The 20,384-nt window shown below is 40.8% G+C and overlaps 1 protein-coding gene and 1 pseudogene across 1 annotated transcript; both read right to left on the bottom strand.

The window, feature by feature from the left end:
- Nucleotides 1–310: 310 nt before the first annotated feature.
- On the bottom strand, nucleotides 311–6,006 carry fgf8a (fibroblast growth factor 8a). Its single transcript, XM_061837079.1, has 5 exons — nucleotides 5,889–6,006; nucleotides 5,776–5,812; nucleotides 5,288–5,468; nucleotides 2,033–2,139; nucleotides 311–595 (listed from the first exon to the last, which is right to left on the bottom strand). Exons 1-5 carry the CDS (start codon nucleotides 5,915–5,917, stop codon nucleotides 311–313), a joined length of 639 nt encoding a protein of 212 aa, XP_061693063.1. The 5' UTR covers nucleotides 5,918–6,006.
- Nucleotides 6,007–20,031: 14,025 nt separating this feature from the next.
- On the bottom strand, nucleotides 20,032–20,150 carry LOC133510308 (5S ribosomal RNA; annotated as a pseudogene).
- Between the last annotated feature and the right edge of the window lie 234 nt (nucleotides 20,151–20,384).

The following is a 20,384-nucleotide window of genomic DNA, read 5'->3' as shown; positions in this document are numbered from 1 at the left end:
CAGATTTAAAAAATAAAATCCCACAACTAACTTATCATCAATAATGAGTTCTGTGCATCTAAAAAAAATAACTCATTTTCTCTTTTTTTCCATTTTACATAAGTCTGGGATCAAGTCAGAGGTACAAAAATAGAATTTTCATTTGTATCTATTTATAGTCTTCCACTCCAAAAATAATGCATCAACTAAATATTAAGATACAGTATTGCTCAGTTAAGAGGAGCAGAGGAGAGCACTGAAACTGCCACTGATAAATCTACCAGTCTGTCTGTTTCTCTTCCTCCTGACCATAATTTTCAACCTTGATCCCTCAGTGCTCTGATGAATACTGCGTACGTTTCGTCCTTTGGTTGAATGTATAGTGAATGAAGTCAAATGGTCGGTGGTGGCCGGGATGTGGAGGCTGCTGACCTGTTGGCAGTCTCTTCATAAAATGGACCTCACGCTGGTGCTGCCGTGTCCGTGAACCTTTACGTGGCCGTCCTTGGCGTGTGAAGGCCATATACCATCCCTCATACCGGGCATTCCTTAGTGCAGTGTAGTTATTCTCCAACATAATCTCAGTGAAGATACAGTCACGGCCCTGTCCATTTTTCTGCAAAACCCATAATTGTAGTTATATGTATGTTTAAAACCAAGAAGTATTAAGAATAAAATATTAACCACCGATCATGCACGCTTCTTAGACATGTGGACCCATTGAGCTCTCCTCATTCTCATTCTGCAAATACACTATATGTTACATACATTACAAATGAGAGGTGGGTGGTGGGGGCTTTTTGCAAAAGATTTATAAAAATTTTTAAGTTACATAATTTACATATGTTCCCCACCAAACTCTGTGGATACAAGTGCATAAATGATCCTAACTATTCCTGAAGACCATTACATTTTTGACGTTATATCATCATAATTACGGTATAAGATATGCAATTATCCTGACACTTTCACACATTCATACATATTCATTTGTATCTCAGAAATAATGATTATTTTGGTTTCTGCTATTGTGTCGATGCAAAATTGGGTGTCTCATCCTGGTACTTCATCATACAGATGACTCTTGCGTGTTGTAACAATGTAAAGGGGCTCTCTCCAGTTGCATAACAGTAAACACAGCTTGAGTGACAATGGACTGTGTAAAAGAACAAAACGAAAAGGAGCTCTGAAGAAACAAGTTGTATTTAAATTATTTAACATGGAAAGGTATAATGATCAATAGGAGAAAATTATATGTATATTTAAAGCTGTAATTAGCGTTTTATGAAAATGCTGTAAATTATGAAACTTCATTTTGGACACCTAACAGTAAAGGCATTCTGCCATTAAAATTTTGGAAAATGTTACTTTAGAAGGTAAAACCTACTATAATTCAAATACTTACATCAGTAAAATAATTGATTTTCAAAAGGAAATTCAGTGTGATATATTTTTTACTGTGAGTAATTAATTATATAATAATGACCCATGAAGCAGCACAATAAGATGGACAGCAAGTGGTAGTGCACTGATTTACTTTTGTGGTCAGGAAATGTGTTCAGAATTGGGATAATGTGAGCTTATAAACAGGTACACCCAAACTACTCTCTGCTCTGTTTTGTTTTTTTTTTTTTCCTGGACGTAATACATGCCATAACTGAGCTATGGGCAGATGGCATACGACGCAGGGTGCTACATGGTTGGGAAGAGAGGGCTGTGTGTTTATATGTGTTCTGAGAAGCGAGGGTATGAAACTATGAAATTATTCTTACAATAATATGGCCATAGAGATAACCTAATGACTTTTTTTGTGTGTCATGACCTCTTTTTCCAAAAACAAATTTGTTAAATCCATTGTGTGGTGTATTCAGGTGTCTGATGTCGTAATACAATGCCACTTGGTAAATGAAAATATCAACATAAGACCCAAGAAAATATAATTAATATTGGACATTAAAAATTATTGTCAATGAACTCCACTGTAACTCTTTTAATTTAGCTCACATGACCTTTGATGTTCGACCGAAGTTCCAACAACAATCCAACTTCTCACCTTGCCAATAAGCTTCCCCCTCTTGTTCATGCAGATGTAGAGCCCAGTCTCCGCTCCCTTGATACGGACACGGCTTCCAAATGTATCTGTCTCCACAATTAGTTTGGCTGTGAAAGAAAACATTCCTATTAGCAAATGTAGGTCTGTTGACACATTGTAATGACAGCATATTAGTAATGAGTAAAAATGCTTTAGTTATGTTATGCCTCTGTCCATATATGGGTTGTTTTTATGTACTGTAGCTTGATCAATAAGGGCAAACGCATGGCTCCCTGAATTTCCTGTTGAAAATAAATTCACTTTTTTGATATGAGCATTTTAATTATTGGCAGATGTTATCCATCCAAAGATTATAATTGTCCATGTATTTTCTTCATCTATTATCCTCGTGGTCACGGGCGCACTAGAGTCTATCCGAGCTATCTTCGAAAGAGAGCTGAAATACACCCTGAACTGGTCGCTAGAAACATAGAAACAAACAACTATTCACACTCACATTCACACCTACGGGTAATTTAGAGTCTTCAATCAACCTACCATGCCTGTTTAAGGGATGTGGAAGTAAACCGGATAACCCAGAGAAAACCCACACAGGCACAGGTCAAAAAAGCTAACTCTACACAAGCGCAGCTGGGATTTGAATCCCTTTCCTCAGTACAGTGAGGCAAAATAATGAAAATAAAAACATTCTAAAGTATTTTTTTCCTCGAACCTTTAATGCCAAGGTGTCTTTTGTATTGAGTGTCTGAAATGGTGATTCATAATTTGTACCATTTTTTGTTAAGATGCTAATACAATTTTTGATCCAATATGTAGGATTTGTCTAATATTGCTAAACTTACATTTTCCATGAAAACTAACACAAATGCATCATTTTTCTTCAGAGTTCTTTTATTTTTTGTTGTTGTTCTTTTAAATTCAGTCCTTTTATGCCACTGAAGGTTTCTTTATTCATTGGACAGCACCTCATTATGTTGTTGCAACACACCACAGGTATCTGCGAGCTAAAGTGCCAGGATGTCATAGCCATTTTTCATTCACACAATAACAAATGGTGTCAATCCCTTCCTTCCATGTCTTTTCCATTATTCGATTCCATTTTCCAATCCACTCATCCTCACAAGGGTGGCAGGAATGCTGGAGCCTACCCCACCTTACAAAAAGGCAGACTACACTCTGAAGTGGTCAAAGGCCACATAGTGACACCATCACTGAGCAGGCATCAATCCAACGCTACCCGGACCAAAATCAGGCGTGTGTACCACTATACTATCAGTGACCTCTTTACCGTTATTATGATTGGAGTGTAATGGGTTTTATGCGTAGTTAGTATCATTGATGCTCTTGCATCAACAGAGTTTGAAGGGCAACTCAAGTAAATTGTGCTCGCACAATTTTCCTAAAGCAGTTGATGTCTTTCCATTTATGCACTTTTGTCTTTATGGTAATATATAAAAAAAAAACCATTTTAATTTGACATAATATTGCTCTGTCAGTAACAGTTGCCGTTACTATGAAATCTTGGATATTTTAAACAATATAATTATTAATAACAATTACTTTTAAAAAAACAAGACTTCACGAATGGCTACTTCAGCAGGGGAGACATTTACACTGATAAAACCAAGGCAGCATACAAAAAATATTCAATTACTATTTTTAATTCAACAAATCTGTTTAATTTTATCGATCAAATTATATGAAAAAGACCCATATTTTCATCTGCCTCCTCTGACCTGCGTGAATGGGTCAACAAGATTTTATGAATAGTATAGTGTGTGTACATTTACATCAGAAACAGGAAAGGGGATATCTTCTTCTTCTCTGTCCACACATTTAGCACAAGAACCTGTGAAATCATTCTTTCAAAATGATATAACAAGGTGACTGTCTAGTCTTTGACAGTTAAGGAGCCAGCCCCATCATCTCATTCAAAAGCTTATTTTCAAATAAATCTCCGCTGGCCTCTCACATGAAGCTTCACATTTCTCTCTATAGCCCCCCAAAAAGTACTGTAATGCTCAGGAATTATGCCCTTTCCCTTGTCTGACAAAATTTTTTTCAAAGGGCCTGGATTTATGAAGTTTAGTGAATTTGGGGGAAAAATAGATGTTTAACAGGCCATTTTTTAGTACTCAGAAATTTGAAAAGATTTACATGTTCACAACCCTACCAAATTGAGTAAATTATATATTTTTTCTTGTAGCGCTATTATATGATCATTACTAAAGTAAAGTACTGTTGACAGAGACTGGAGCATGAGCACTTTAACACTGATGAAGTGAAAACAAATCTATTATGACAACTCCCTGTGCTTGAAATTTCCTCCCAATGGCACCCCATTTAGTTTGTGCCTACAAACATACACTAGGAAATTCCCTTGCATTGAAAAGAAAAAAAAAACACAAAAAACAAAAAGGGGAAGTAGTATATAATTTAATTATTTATAACAAAATATATAATAATAATAATAATTATTATTATATAAATATAATAATTATTATAATTCATATTTAGTAAAAAAGTTACTCTTCACAACCCCACTTATTGATGGCTTACCCCAGCCCAAACAATAACAAAAAACTACTGGGAACTGCTGTGAAAGTGTACTCAGACCCATTTAGATTCAGAAGCTTTTTGGAGAGGAACGATGCAGGATTTTTTTTTCTTTCTTTCTTTTTTTTTTTTTTGTCAGGTTGAAGTAAGGCTTTTAATGGTTCTTCCAGGTCTACATAATCTCTGGAGGACATCCAGGCACAGTCATAATGGTAGTCTGCGAACGTCATGTGTTTTGAAACTGCAACAGTCCAAATGGTGCAAAATAGTCACTTGATGTGAAATTATTTATGAAATTCTAAATGAATTAGCCAGCTAAATAAATAAGCAGGTGGTTGTATGGTGCAGTCAAAAAGTTTGATTTTGTTTGCATTTGACTGCAGAATTCATTAAGAAATTCAAAAATATTGAGACATTTATATTACGTTCCTGCATGGCCTCTCTATGAGACCAAAGGGAATTTAATCTCTTATTTTAATAAAAAATATAAAGAATGCTAGAGACTAACAATTAAGAAGATAATTGCTGACAGTGTACTGTAAAAATGATATACCATTTTGTTGGTTAATTTGGATGAGCTATAAAAATAAATGAAAAAACATTTAAAATTGTCCATGTCCAGCATTGAAAATGAATTAATATTGTTTCAAATCATTTAGAAAACATGGAGATGCCTTGATGGACTCAGGCGGGTCTTACCGTGCACATCTCCATCTTCAGCCATGGCGTTGATCTTTTTGTTAGACAGAACCTGCACATGCTTGCCACTGGTCCGACTGTACAGCTGGTAGATCCGGATCAACCTGCGGCTCACACGATCCGTCACTTTGCTCTGCTCGCTCACATGCTGCGTGAAATTAGGCGGGGACTGATTGGTTACCTGTCAGAAATTAGATATCACAATCAGTACGTGTACGTGTAATGTACATGTACATTATATCATTGTGTGTGTGTATATAAAAGCTATAAAATTTGACTGGAATGGCTTCTACTACATAAGGCCTATATGTCAACGTTTTTGGATCGTTTAGAAAACTGAAGAAAAAAAAATATATACACACATTATCTCAATATTTTGTTTTAAGTTCAATTTTACCGACAGCTTCCTGCGAAAATTGAGAGCGGTTGTGCTTCAAACAATTTCAAAACGATATTGTTGATGGGCGAAATTGAAATATACAACTTACCTGAGCGTAGGTGAAGAATGCAAATAAGTGTATAAACCTGAAAAGCGAGACAAAAAATATCACAAACGAGAAAAAAAAACAGTGGAAGTTAAATGAAGAGGAGAGGTACTCACACGTAGCTCCACCTCGACGTGATCCGCATGTTCGATGGAGGGGAAAATGTATTGGACGAAATTGCAAGAGTGGGATATCCAGCCGTCAGCCCAGCAGTGGGAACTCGATGGATGAAGATGCAAATGATTTGACAGAAATCCACCAAAGCCAAAGGTCTTCCCAGGGGCTCATGGACGAACGCAGGACTTGTTCTTGACCATATTAATGTCAAACGGACATAGTTCGCTCCTGCCTCGCTGTGCGCACCTTCAAGTTAATATGCATAAATGAAGAGTATTGGCACAAGTCTTAGGCGCTCTTGCAAAAGTCAGATTGTTGCGAAAGGCACCTCATGGTTGACTAGAAGTCTTTTCTTTCTTTTTTCAAATCAGAGAGTGTGAGAAATCATCCCACTGCGGTCCGCCCAGCGTCCAGGTGTGCGTGGTCTTGCGCAGGCTGGGTCCCGTCACTGCTTCCGGGGAGGTCCGCAAACCTTGGGCCACTTGTTTGTGGTAACACTGCAAACAGGACGCCTGTTCGCCGCGTTCTCTGCTTCCATGCCACGCCGCTGTCAAGCGTGTCGCTTGGCACCACTCCCGGTTAAAATGTCAGGCCGATCTCCAAAGAACAAGCCCCCTTTTTCTGCACAACAAAAGCGGACACCCCCACTCTCTCCTCCCCCCGCTTTGACTTGAAGCATCTCTTTACCTGAGAGCAGTGCCCAACACTTTTACGCTCAGCTCCAGCAAACTCCGTCAGTGTCTGCGTAGCTGTATAAAGCAGAAACGGGCGGTGCACAAGCTTGCATTTCGCTACAAAAGCGCCCCAGTGAGTTTGCACCCACCCACCCCCTTCTCTTCCACCTTTGCGATGGAAGAGCGCGGTTTTGTGGATTGACAGAGAAAAGTGTCAGACATTAAAAGGATTACAAACGACCCCCTCCCCCTTCCCTTCGTTTGATAAAAGAGGTCGCTTGAATATACTTCATGCGAACATATACATCACTTAAGCACGATTCTAATGTGTTACAATTTATGCGAAAAAATATTATTTTCCAGGAGAACAGAGCAAAATAGAATTATGTCAATTCGCCTCGTTTCAACCATGTGCGCACCTTGTAAATCATCAAATTAATTACTTTTTTCAGTACTGGAAAAATGTGCTTCATTTTCTGTTATCAAATGATTAAAAACTGGTGATAATTCGATTAGTTAATTCATTAATATATTAGTTTAATACATTTGAATCATGTGCAACAGACGCGTTTAACCGAAGTAAATTCAAAGGCCTGAATGCAAATGATATTTTTTAAAAGTCTCATCATTGACTTCTAAAACTGCTTTCTCATTGACCTATTGTCGGTGGACAAGATGATTATTAATCAGGCTTGATTGAGCGGTTTGCCATTTGCAAAAAGGATGGAGATGGCTGTAGTGAACACTTATTTCCAGAAGAGGGAGGAACATATAGTGACCTACAAGAGCGGAGGTAGAACCACGCAGGTAGATTATATTTTGTGCAGACGATGTAATCTGAAGGAGGTTACTGACTGTAAAGTAGTGGTAGGGGAGAGTGTAGCTCGACAGCATAGGATGGTAGTATGTAGGATGATTCTGGTGGTGGGTAGGAAGATTAAGAAGACAAAGGTAGAGCAGAGAACCATGTGGTGGAAGCTGAGAAAGGAAGAATGTTGTGCGGCCTTCCGGAAAGAGGTGAGACAGGCTCTCGATGGACAACCGAAGCTCCCGGAAGACTGGACGACGACAGCCAAGGTGATCAGAGAGACAGGCAGGAGAGTACTAGGTGTGTCATCTGGTAGGAAAGGGGAGAAGGAGACTTGGTGGTGGAACCCCAAAATACAGGGAGTCATACAAGGAAAGAGATTAGCGAAGAAGAAGTGGGATACTGAGAGGACTGAGGAGAGGCGAAAGGAGTACATCGAGATGCGACGTAGGGCAAAGGTAGAGGTGGCAAAGGCTAAACAAGAGGCATATGAAGACATGTACACCAGGTTGGACACGAAAGAAGGAGAAAAGGATCTCTACAGGTTGGCCAGACAGAGGGATAGAGATGGGAAGGATGTGCAGCAGGTCAGGGTGATTAAGGATAGAGATGGAAATGTGTTGACTGGTGCAGGTAGTGTACTAAATAGATGGAAAGAATACTTTGAGAAGTTGATGAATGAAGAAAATGAGAGAGAAGGAAGAGTTGAAGAGGCAAGAGTGAAGGACCAGGAAGTGGAAATGATTACTAAGGGGGAAGTCAGAAAGGCACTACAAAGGATGAAAACTGGAAAGGCAGTTGGTCCTGATGACATACCGGTAGAGGTATGGAAGCAATTTGGAGAGATGGCTGTGGAGTTTTTGACCAACTTATTCAACAGAATACTAGCGGGCGAAAAGATGCCTGAAGAATGGAGGAAAAGTGTTGTAGTTCCCATTTTTAAGAACAAAGGGGATGTTCAGAGCTGTGGGAACTATAGAGGAATAAAGTTGATGACCCACACAATGAAGTTATGGGAAAGAGTAGTGGAGGCTAGACTCAGGACAGAAGTAAGTATCTGCGAGCAACAGTATGGTTTCATGCCTAGAAAGAGTACCACAGATGCATTATTTGCCTTGAGGATGCTCGTGGAAAAGTACAGAGAAGGTCAGAAGGAGCTACATTGCGTCTTTGTGGATCTAGAGAAAGCCTATGACAGAGTACCAAGAGAGGAACTGTGGTACTGCATGCGTAAGTCTGGTGTGGCAGAGAAGTATGTTAAAATAGTACAGGACATGTATGATGGCAGCAGAACAATGGTGAGGTGTGCCTTAGGTGTGACAGAGGAATTTAAGGTGGAGGTGGGACTGCATCAGGGACCAGCTCTGAGCCCCTTCCTGTTTGCAGTGGTAATGGATAGGCTGACAGATGAGGTTAGACTGGAATCCCCTTGGACCATGATGTTCGCAGATGATATTGTGATATGCAGTGAAAGCAGGGAGCATGCAGAGGAACAATTACAAAGATGGAGACATGCACTGGAAAGGAGAGGAATGAAGATTAGCCGAAGTAAAACAGAATATATGTGCGTGAATGAGAAAAGTGGAGGGGGAAGAGTGAGGCTACAGGGAGAAGAGATAGCGAGGGTCGACGACTTCAAATACTTGGGGTCAACAATACAGAGCAATGGAGAGTGTGGTCAGGAAGTGAAGAAACGTGTCCAAGCAGGTTGGAACAGCTGGCGAAAGGTGTCTGGTGTGTTATGTGACAGAAGAGTGTCTGCTAGGATGAAGGGCAAAGTTTACAAAACAGTGGTGAGGCCGGCCATGATGTACGGATTAGAGACGGTGGCACTGAAGAAACAACAGGAATCTGAACTGGAGGTGGCAGAAATGAAGATGTTGAGGTTCTCGCTCGGAGTGACCAGGTTGGATAGGATTAGAAATGAGCTCATTAGAGGGACAGCCAAAGCTGGATGTTTTGGAGACAAGATTCGAGAGAGCAGACTTCGATGGTTTGGACATGTTCAGAGGCAAGAGAGTGAGTATATTGGTAGAAGGATGCTGAGGATGGAGCTCCCAGGCAAAAGAGCGAGAGGAAGACCAAAGAGAAGGTTTATGGATGTGGTGAGGGAAGACATGAGGGCAGTTGGGGTTAGAGAGGAAGATGCAGGAGATAGGCTAAGATGGCAAAAGATGACACGCTGTGGCGACCCCTAACGGGACAAGCCGAAAGGAAAAGAAGAAGATTGAGCGGTTTGCTTGTTTGATTAGACAGAGTACTTACTTCATCTGAATCAAGGAAACCAAGCACATCGGTGCTTGACAAATATCATTTTAAAATTACATCAGCCTAAATACGTGAAATCGGAGAACATCGTTATGGTCTGTTTAATGTGGAATAAGGAGCTACATCGTTCCAGACTAAAATACTGGCCGTCATGAAAGTCGTCAGCAATCAAAATGCAAATGGAAACAGTAGCACACAACAGTGCACTACTGTCTGATCATAACTGATCTGCATGATGAACGCAACATGTTTCAAATCATTTCCTTTTGCAGGACTCTGCCTCTGCTGAGGCTCCACTGAGTGTTTTATACAGGGGGTGGCCACCAGTGGGGGCTGGTGAGAGCACAGCTAACATTAACCCTAAACCCTTGTGACACAGCGATGCAGTGTAGACATGCTTCTGTAAAGTAATCTGTCTACACATGGATGGGGGGAGAGGGCATTTTTATTGGAGACAGTGCTTTTTTGTTTTCATCCCAATATTATTTCTGTGTGTTTGTTGTGGGGTGAGGATGGGGAGGAGGGGGGGGGGTGGATATCTGTTCTGTGAGTGACCTGTTGGTGTATGATAACCCTGGCCAAAATTGTTGAAACACACCCCTTTCCCATACTTATCTATTAACCAATATAATTTGCTCTGAAGAACTATATTACTTTACTGGTGGAACAGTGGATGACAGTTCTGAGGACCTGGGTTGAAATCTGGCCTCACCTGTATGGAGTTTGTATGTTCTCGCCGTGCCTGCGTGGGTTTTCTTCTGTTACTTTGGTTTCCTCCTACAGTCTTCCCAAAACATGCATGTTAGTTTAATTGAAAACTCAAAATTTCCCTGAATGTGAGTTTGACTGTGAATGGTTGGTTGTTTCGGCATTATATGCTGTGTGATTGGCTGGCGACCAGTTCAGGGTGCACCCCACCTCTTGCATAGAGTTATTTGGGATAGGCTCCAGGACACCCGCGACCCTTGTGAGGATAAGCAGCCTTTCGGTTGTCCCAGAATCAAAGTTTGCTCAGTTTACAAAGAACTTTTGGACAAATCCATACTTTCAACTTTTGGGGACAATTTGAGGAAGACCTTTTTCTGTTTCACCTTGACTCTCCCCCAGCATACAAATTCATGGATAGAGGAGATTGGTGTACAATACTTGATTGATCCACAGAACTGGACTTGACAGGGATAAAATAGAATGGAGATTACATGCCAGGGCTCTTTTCCAGAATAAGTGATGTTTGGTCTCACTCATGTTTTTTATCTGGAGAAATGGATACATATTTTCGCACCAGGCACAGTTTCAAAACAGGGACCAACTCCTTATTTGGCTATCAATATTTTGTACCTCTCATTCAGGTGTCTATCTCTCTCCATTTATGGAGGAGTTTCATATAATTTAATCAATAGCATGAATGATCATTTGTAATTCTAATTTCGCAGTTTTTGATGCCACCTTGTTTTTATATGCTGCATAACCTTAAATACATTAACAGTACCATAAAATCAAGCAAGTTGTGCAATTACGTATGTTGCCCTTCAAATTGGGTACAAGTATTTAAATGAGCCGTATCGCACACTAAACCCATGAAAATAAATTTATACAGTAATAATAGTGTTAAAATGTGCAATACTTCCAACATTGTCAAAAATTTTTACATATTCATTCATTTATCTCAGAAATAGCGGAACTTATTTTTCGGTCTGCTATTGTGTAAATGTGAAATGGATCCATCATCCTGGTACTTCAGCTCACAGATCCTTCTGGTGTATTGTAACAGCATACAACAAAGAGGCTCTCGCTAGTGGCAAGACAGCGTGAGTGACATAGAAGGACTGTTTGTAAAAACAAACAAATAAAAAAAGGATCTCTGAAGGCAGGAAGAAGCATTTGTATTCATTTGCATGGAAAATGCATATTGAGCAGTATGAGAGTATCCTACATATCGAAAAATGTAATTATTTTCTTCAGAAAATGTAGGAAATAATGAAACTTCATTTCAAACACCAAATGGTCACTCCATTTTGCCATTAAAAGTTTGAAAAAATGTCACTTAAAAAATGTTGGTTTCTTAGAACAATTGACATTTTGATGGGTGGTCGCATATGTCAATAACTCAAATACTGTCCTCATATCGGTAAAATGAATGCATTTCCAAAAGGAAATTCAGAGCATTGAAAATTTATTGTTATTGATCAAATTATATGAAAACGACCCATACAGTATACTGTGTGGCCCAGTATTGTACTGTATGTGTCTTGGACAGCATGTTGCAAGTTAAAAGTCAGTGTGCGACATGAGATGGGGCAATGCGTGGGAGAGTCAATTTAAGACAAACTGTGTGAGTGTTTGTGTGTCTGTGTGTGTGTGTGTGCAACTTTGTGTGCATGCCTGTGATGAGCAGCAGGTAGCTGCCACTCTGTAGCCTTGCTCGGGGACTGGCTGCCCTCCCCTTAACCCCCAGAGCCCTGCATCCATCAGCAGCCCGGCAGGGGGGCAAATACCCTTCCCCCTCTGCTACTGCTCTCTCGGTACTTTATGGTCTCTCCACGCCTGACCAGAAACCTCCAACAGAGTTATGGAAATAAATTATTGATTTATTTATAGTTGACAGACAAAACAGAAAACAAAGAATCAGGTACCACTTAGTGATGTTTCTATAGAGCTGGAGGTGACAAAGATAATGTACTTTAGATAGATAATGGTAGATTTATTTTGGGGACAAAATTAAGAACCTAGGAATCTTTATATTTTGATGAAATATCTATGCTAAGGCCCACCATAAAATGTGTACTTCCTCAGCTTGAATGTTCTCTGGTGGTGTGTTTATCATGAACGTTTAGGTTTATTGAAGGATGGAATACATTACAACATTTAAATGTCATTTATTTTAAAATCATGAGTACGAAGCTGATTAAATATTTAAAATATTTTTTTTACGAATATTGTAAATATTTTTGAGGACAGATGGCTACATTAACTGTATATAAATATACATGTACTCAGCAACACTACAAGCATTTATCGATCAAATTTTCAGATCTTCAGTTTCACATTGACTTACCTGAAAACTGAGGAGCTATGCTCCTCTGTATAAACCATTGCATTTTCTCGGGTGTCTTTCTGTTGTGTCCTTTTCCTACTATGCAGGTAGTAAATCCAAAACTGAATCGATCCTTTTTAATGAAAGTAAAACCCCAGTGTTAGTAAAGCAAGTCCAGTAAAATGACATAATAAATAAAACAAATACAAACAGCATTTGAAAATGTGCTGCACATTTTAATAATTGGCTTTTCTGCCATCTTTTTCATTTGCTACCTACCCCTTGCTTCATACCAATATGCCATCTGCCACCTCCCTCTGTTCTTTCTCTCTCTCAGACTGGCTTGCTCTTTGCTACGCTGCCTCCTTTTACACAGATTGTGCAGCATCATCCATCTAACTGTGGCCACCAGTATAGAGTATTGTCTTGTTTTTCTCAGGACCCTCAGAGTAATTATGCCCATTCACAGTTAACAATTCTCGGCCCTGCATATTCGTGGATATTGCCATCCAAGTTTTTTTTTTTTTTTTAAGACCGTATTTTCACAATCATAGAGGTCTTAAATTATTTTCTGAATAGATGAGGCGCCACATTAGACATGGCACTTTACAATGTGGTGCACCTTATATGCACACTGAGTTCCTTTTGCCAAACCAATGGTATATTTTCATTGTGTAAACAGTGAATCGGTTTCGTGTTGGACTCTGCTCTATTTAAACATGCTCTGTCTTGACGCAAATGTGCTGTGTGAAAGCAAGGCAGCTTTTTACAAGAGCTGGTCTGTCATGGAGATGGTTTTAACAATTTATACCTTGTATTCATCAAGCTGTTGCTTAATAAATGTGTGAAGACAACTACTGTGCTGAATAGATGTGTGTCCTAAATTGTGATAAATCACTTGTGTTTCCGTGGATCTGCACTTGTCACGTCTGTAAAACAACTGTCATTACAACCATTCATTTTGTACCACTTATTCAAGGTTGGGTCGCGGGCAGTAGCTTAAGCAGGGATGCCCAGATTTCGCTTTCCCCAACCATTTAATCTCTCTCTTCTGGTGGGATCCCATGACATTCCAAGGCCAGCTGAGAGATGTCGTCTCTCCAGCATGTTCTGTGTCGTCCCCAAGGTCTCTTTCCACTGAGGTGGGCTGGCAATTTGCGGGGAGGAGTAAGGACCTCTCCCAGCCACTGGCCCGGAACACTTCAACAGGAAGGCGTTTGGGAGGCATCCGAATTACATGCTCCATCCACTTCATCTGGCTGCTCTCAATGCGAAGGAGCAGCAGCCCTACTCTGAGCTCCTACCGGATGATCGAGCTTCTCACCCTATATTTTTCTTTCAGTCACAACCCCCAGCTTGTGACAACAGGTGACGGGAGGATCATGGATTGACCGGTAAATTGAGAGCACCGCTTTGCTGCTTAGCTCCTTCTTTACCACAACGGCCAATACAAGATCCACATCACTGCAGACGCTGCATCGAGCCACCTGTCGATTTCACGTTCCATTTCCCCTCACCCATGAACAAGAACCCTCGATACTTGAAATCCACTTGAGGCAGGATCTCATATCTGACCTGGAGAGGGCATGTCAACATTTTCTGACTTAGGACCAGAGTCTCATATTTGAATTAAAAACAGAATCAACTTTATTGGGCAAGTGTGTAACAACACAGAAGGTATTTGTCTCTAGCAGTCGGTGCTGCCCTGGTATGACCTTCAGAACAAAAAACAAACAAACTAACAAGAACAAAGAACAAGAGACATTCAGTTAATAGGAATTATTCCTTATAAGAGTCACAGATGTGCAAGATGCAGAGTCTTCTTCATTTAGAACATGTCACAACCCATCGGAACGGAGGTAGGACCCAAATGCAGGATTCGTCAGATGCAAGGTAGTTCGGGGAAAAACGTTTATTATTTGAAGGTCGGAGATTGGGGAGGCAGTCAGGTGCAGCAGCGGTAGTTGGGAAGTCGGGCGAAGAGAGCAGATGAGCGGGCAGGGAGGAGTCGGTACACGGGAGCTCAATCAAGGAAGGCAGAAGTGTCAAGGGAGTCAGGCTTATGGGGTTGGTCAGAGAACAGGCGGAGGTCGGTACACACGGGTTGATGATCAGGGATACGAGAGTGCTGGAACGGGACATGAACCTCAATGATCTGGCAGAGCACCAGTCGTCATTGGGGTCCTATATATACATGGGAGAATCAGCCCGCATGAGGCGCAGGTGTGTGCCTCCCAATTGACCCCTCCGTACAGGGCACGTAACCACACCTCCTGAGTGACGTCACGCCATGTGCGCTGACGTAAGACAAACAATTAGCAAAAAGTTTCGGCGCAGCAAGAAAGGAATAGAGCGAAACTGTCCAATTTACCGGCTGATTTCTCACTCGCATTCTTAGCTAACAGTGAAATATCATTGAAAAGCATACAGCAGGGCTTCAAGTATTTCAGCGAGCGGTATTTCAATGGTATTTACATGCATATCGACGGAGAAACCATTGATATTAGCGCGAGATCTTTGCAGAGTCAGAGGAAGACCGAGAAGCCACATAATATAATATATTATAACCCAAAGACGAATTCGTGATTGACAGTTTCCAATTTTCATGTTACATATCACACTTGTGTGCAGAATATGTATATCCATTTGTGAACCACCGTATGAAGGAAAAGAAGGCGAGGCTTGATTTACGAGTTGTTTCTCTCGTTTTCTATGTGTAACGTCACGCGCTCCCCTCAATAATTATTCTTGAATTAGTGCCGAACCTACGTAAGTCCCGACCGAGTACGACAATCACTACTTTAGTGTCCTCAAACATCCTTCCTTCAGTCTTGGTGTCTCGGTGCACGTCGAAGGCTTTTAGGACTCGCTAGTCCGGTTTAGCTTTGCTAATTAGCCGCGAACAATGGGACACGTTTGTGCAGTCAGATCATCGCAAAATATCGCTCAACACAGATCAAGTGTGACAACCATTCACACGTAGCTATATTATGCAAGCGAAGAACTGCTAATTCATTTATATGAGACATGTATTGAAAATCAAATATACGGCTTACATTTGTGCAAATATATCTGTTCCGGTTGATGGATTCAGTTGATCATGCGGTCATCCTCAAAGTTTTATCCATCAAAGACATTTTTCGTACTCGGTCTTCTGTTCCGGTTGATTTTAGATGGATTCAGTTGATGATGCGGTCTTACACAAAATTTGATCCATCAAAGACATTTTTCGTACTGGGTCTTCGGTTTTGGAAAAGGTACGAATTGAACTCCACCAACTAGCTTTTCAGGATACCTGTCGTCACTATTATAAAGTCCGTGACTACAACTCTTAACCATCTTCTTCTTCTTTTCCTTTCGGCTTGTCCTGTTAGGGGTCGCCACAGCGTGTCATCTTTTGCCATCTTAGCCTATCTCCTGCATCTTCCTCTCTCACCCCAACTGCCCTCATGTCTTCCCTCACCACATCCATAAACTTTCTCTTTGGTCTTCCTCTCGCTCTTTTGCCTGGGAGCTCCATCCTCAGCATCCTTCTACCAATAAACTCACTCTCTCGCCTCTGAACATGTCCAAACCATCGAAGTCTGCTCTCTCGAATCTTGTCTCCAAAACATCCAACTTTGGCTGTCCCTCTAATGAGCTCATTTCTAATCCTATCCAACCTGGTCACTCCGAGCGAGAACCTCAACTGCCATCTCCAGTTCTGCTTACTGTTGTTTCTTCAGTGCCACTATCTCTAATCTGTACATCACACCTCTTAACCATATCTATTGTTAAAGAACCCAAATATGCGATAAAACGCCAACAGAAGCTATACTGGATCATCCAGCCAGCGCTGTCTGAGATTTGAGTCCGAGATTATGCAGATCTCTGGCCTCTGATTGGTCAGTGACGCGGATTGCGCAACATCCACGGAGGGGTCAATTAGCGCGAGCGCGCGGGCACCCGCACAGCCCGTCTGGAGCGGCAGGATAATGACAGAACAGTTAAGAGTTCGTCAATGCCCCACATTATGTTCAGCGTGTAGAGCGTGCCCTTCCCAATTTGTGATTCCCATTATGGACCAGTGTAATGGCACGGGTGCAAAGGACGAGAGCTTTGTGGGTTCTAAAAGACAGGTAGGTGTGTATAGAGCTATTAAAAAAATAGTTACGGGGGTCTAATTTGTCTCACAGTTTATAGCATATATTAAGTGATAATTTTAGAATAACTCCCCTTGGTCAAACCAGCAAAATATAACAAAGCACTTGTATTGCGTTTAAGACAATTTAATCACACACGATACAATAAAATACAAAACAACAACAAAATAGAAGTACAAAGACAGTTTAGTAGCGTGTAACACGAGCTAACTAGCCCAACAACGTATAGTAGCCAAACTTGAATAAATGTTATTTCGATCAAATGTTCCAGCAAGGCAGTGTGGTGTCTGTCTACTTGTCTGAAAGCAGTAGTATTATTAAAAAGCTCCGCCCGCGTCCTTCTCTCATAATGCAACAAAAGGTCCGCATCATAACTTAATGAAGTATATAAGTCAAGGCTGCTAAATGTGTTGATGTGCACGGGCCGGCACATGAGCTGGCAACATGTGGGGAGGAGAAAGGACCTCTCCCCACCACCAGCCACCAGTGTCTGGGCACCCCTGACGTACTTACTTCGCCCGGCATGGGTCCTCCCGGGTACATTACATACACAAGATGTGTGAAAGGGCTAGGAATTTAAACAGTTATGAGCCAGTCATTTTGAATATTTGATCGGGTTCCTGGTCCTCCTCGTCTGTCTGTCGGGGAGTCTGTTGTCAGTTAAAAGTGATCCGCATATCGTCTAAATATGGCTCGAAATGAGATGGTAAAATGGCCATGGTCACCTTCACTCGATTCTGAGATGTTCACTTCTTCAAAAAGATCTTCAGTCTCAGAAGGTAGTGTCATAAAAATCCGAAAATCTCTCTTGTTCATCTGCCATAGCAGGTGGCACAGCATGTTTTCTATGGCGACTGTCCCAGTGTGACATCTGCAAATGCCGTCGCAGGCAATATGGCCACATTTAAAAAAAAAGGGAGCATTTCAATTGTGTGCGCAATACCATTTTTTTTTAATGTGCCATTACGCTCCTACTAGATTGATCTCAGGTTGTTTTGTTAGCCATCTGAAGACATTAAACCCTCATTGTTTTGGACTGACGCGCTACTCCGGGTTGCCCACGTCATCGGCAGGAGTGATGACACATTTCTTTTCAAAGCAGCTGCATAACTAGCCGTTGCAGTTGACATTTTTTGTCATAGTTTAGGTGAAAACAAACTCACGGGCAGTCGTTTCTGATGTTTGGTGCAGTAGCAACAAATATGCTACTCTAACCATTGTAAAAAGCCAGAGCTCAGGTTGGTGGCGCACATTACCGTAAGATGTATAAATGTGTAACATAGGACATCGAATATCTTATCGAAATGGTGATTTTTTTTACCACTCTATGTACCTGTATACAACTATACTTTTCATCCATACCTAAATATAATGCGCTCTATTGACTTTTTTTTAAAACATCTTGTTCCTGCCACCACGACTGATATACCTTCTGAGTACAGATAATCAATCATGATTTTGCCTGGTGTGGGCTGTTATAAGTTTACAGTATCTTATACTACATAGTCACATGCAATGAGTCACTTCCTAAGTCATTTTGTGGTTGTTCAAACATGTCTCAAGCTGTTTGCAGCAAGAAATCTCCTGTTCTTGTGGGAGGTTTGTTTGGAATATCTAAGGTGTAATAATAGAGTGCTGGATTCCTATTTTGTAAGATATTTAACTGTCCTCCCAGTAAGTAAGTTTCTTTCGGCTCTTCCCTATCGGGGTCGCCACAGCGTGTCATCTCAGATACTGTCCTCCCAGTAATTCTTTTTTTTCTTTTAACTGCTATATTTCCCGTCAGAGAGGGAATTAAGCCCAGTCCTAGTTTCAGCAAGCCATCTCTTCCCAACAAATGTATGGGGCAAATTAAAAAGTTGCATTTTGGGAGCATGAGTTGTGACACTTTTGATGGGGAGATGGCTGCTCTCTTCCTCATCTGCGGCCAAAATTATTAAATGTTTCGCATAAAGCTCCATAAATTTCTCCTTCCTCTGTCAGAAAGGTGCCAACTTTCTTTTTCTTATTTTGGAGCACTCTTTCTGTGTGTGGTGCTTGGTTAACGTATTGTTACAGGCTGCCAGTCGGTTTGTCAACCCAATGTTTTTCAATCCATTGTTTTCTAGGATTATTTGAATTCGCATGAAGAGCATTTTTTAATTGCCCTTGATGCACACTCCCTGGAGTGGGATCTCCAGAAATGCTGCTGTTTGCTTTAAAACATGCAGTCATTCCAATTCTATATTCTTCAAATGGTTCATTGTTGTTTTATTTTGCTCTTTCAATGGGAGAAAAATGTGCTTTTTGTCTAAATCTAGCAGAATTGCGCAATATTAACCCTTGGACTCCCTGCTGCTGTGAGAAAGTAATTTGTCATCCAAATTTGTTGTACTTCCACACCATTTAAGTGGTAAGATTTTCTCAAGTCTTCCGTTACCTGGACGAATTATGTTCCATCAACTTTATGAGATGTGATACCTTTTATGGCCATTTTCACATAATCTTAAATCCAGTTTTGTTGTTGTTGTTTTGTGTGTGTGTGTGTTTCTCTTATTTTATCCTGCAGGTTAACTATATATTTTTTTTGTGTATGTTGAGCTGGCCAGCAAAGTCATATTGTGTTATCCATAAATTTAGATGCTTTATTTTAGTAGGACATTGGCTTTTTACAATCTTCTAGTCCTTACACATTAATTTTTTTCCCCAGATGTTCTGTTTTAACTATTTTGCTATTTATCAACTATTTTGCTATTTGTTTTTCCCCTGTTGGAGTCAGTGGTTCACCTAGGGTGACTATACTGACTTCCCCCTGAATAGGGTGACAATTACGTTCTGTTTGAGGTAATTATCAAGCTTCTACTACAAGTGGCGGGGAATTCTTACCTCTGCATCATCAAACAGTTGCCACTCAATTTCCTGTTCAAATAAGGTAGTGAACCTCCACTCACACTTTTACACATGCACACGTTTCACGGAGCTCACATAAAGGACACACCTTGCCCTTTTCTCGGTTTTATAGACTAATTAGTCTACTCGATAGGTACTAGTATTCTCAAGGCTTGGTTCTGCTGCAGTCACCCAGACACGCATTCACTCATTCCTCATGAGTGTGGGAGTGTGTCCCATTTGGGGTCGCCACAGCGTGTCATCTTAGATGAACGCATATTTGTTTGGCACAGTTTTACGCCGGATGCCCTTCCTGATGCAACCCCTCAGCATCTAGCTGGGAAGAGAAACTTACAGCACCAAGTATTCCCAGGCAGTCTCCCATTCAAGTACTAACCAGGGCCAAACCCATTTAGCTTCCGAGATCCGATGAGATCGGGCGTTCTCAGAGTAGCATGGCTGTAAGCACTTGTTGTCATATTCAATGACTGAAAAAAGTATTTAACACATCACCATGGTTCTCATGAAATATATTTCCAAAGGTGCTATTGACTTGAATATTTCACCACGTGTTAGTTACAACTCAATTACCTACAAAGTTACATACACACAAAGAAAGCAGGACAAATAGCTGAGAAATTAAGTTGTGTTTAATTTTGTGTAATGACAAAAGGCAACAGTATTGAACACATCAATTGGTA

This window comes from Syngnathoides biaculeatus, chromosome 12 (assembly GCF_019802595.1).
Source record: "Syngnathoides biaculeatus isolate LvHL_M chromosome 12, ASM1980259v1, whole genome shotgun sequence".
NCBI classification, from domain to species: Eukaryota; Metazoa; Chordata; class Actinopteri; order Syngnathiformes; family Syngnathidae; genus Syngnathoides; species Syngnathoides biaculeatus.
Note: the sequence above shows the minus strand (reverse complement) of the source record. Positions and strands in the feature narration are given on the sequence as shown.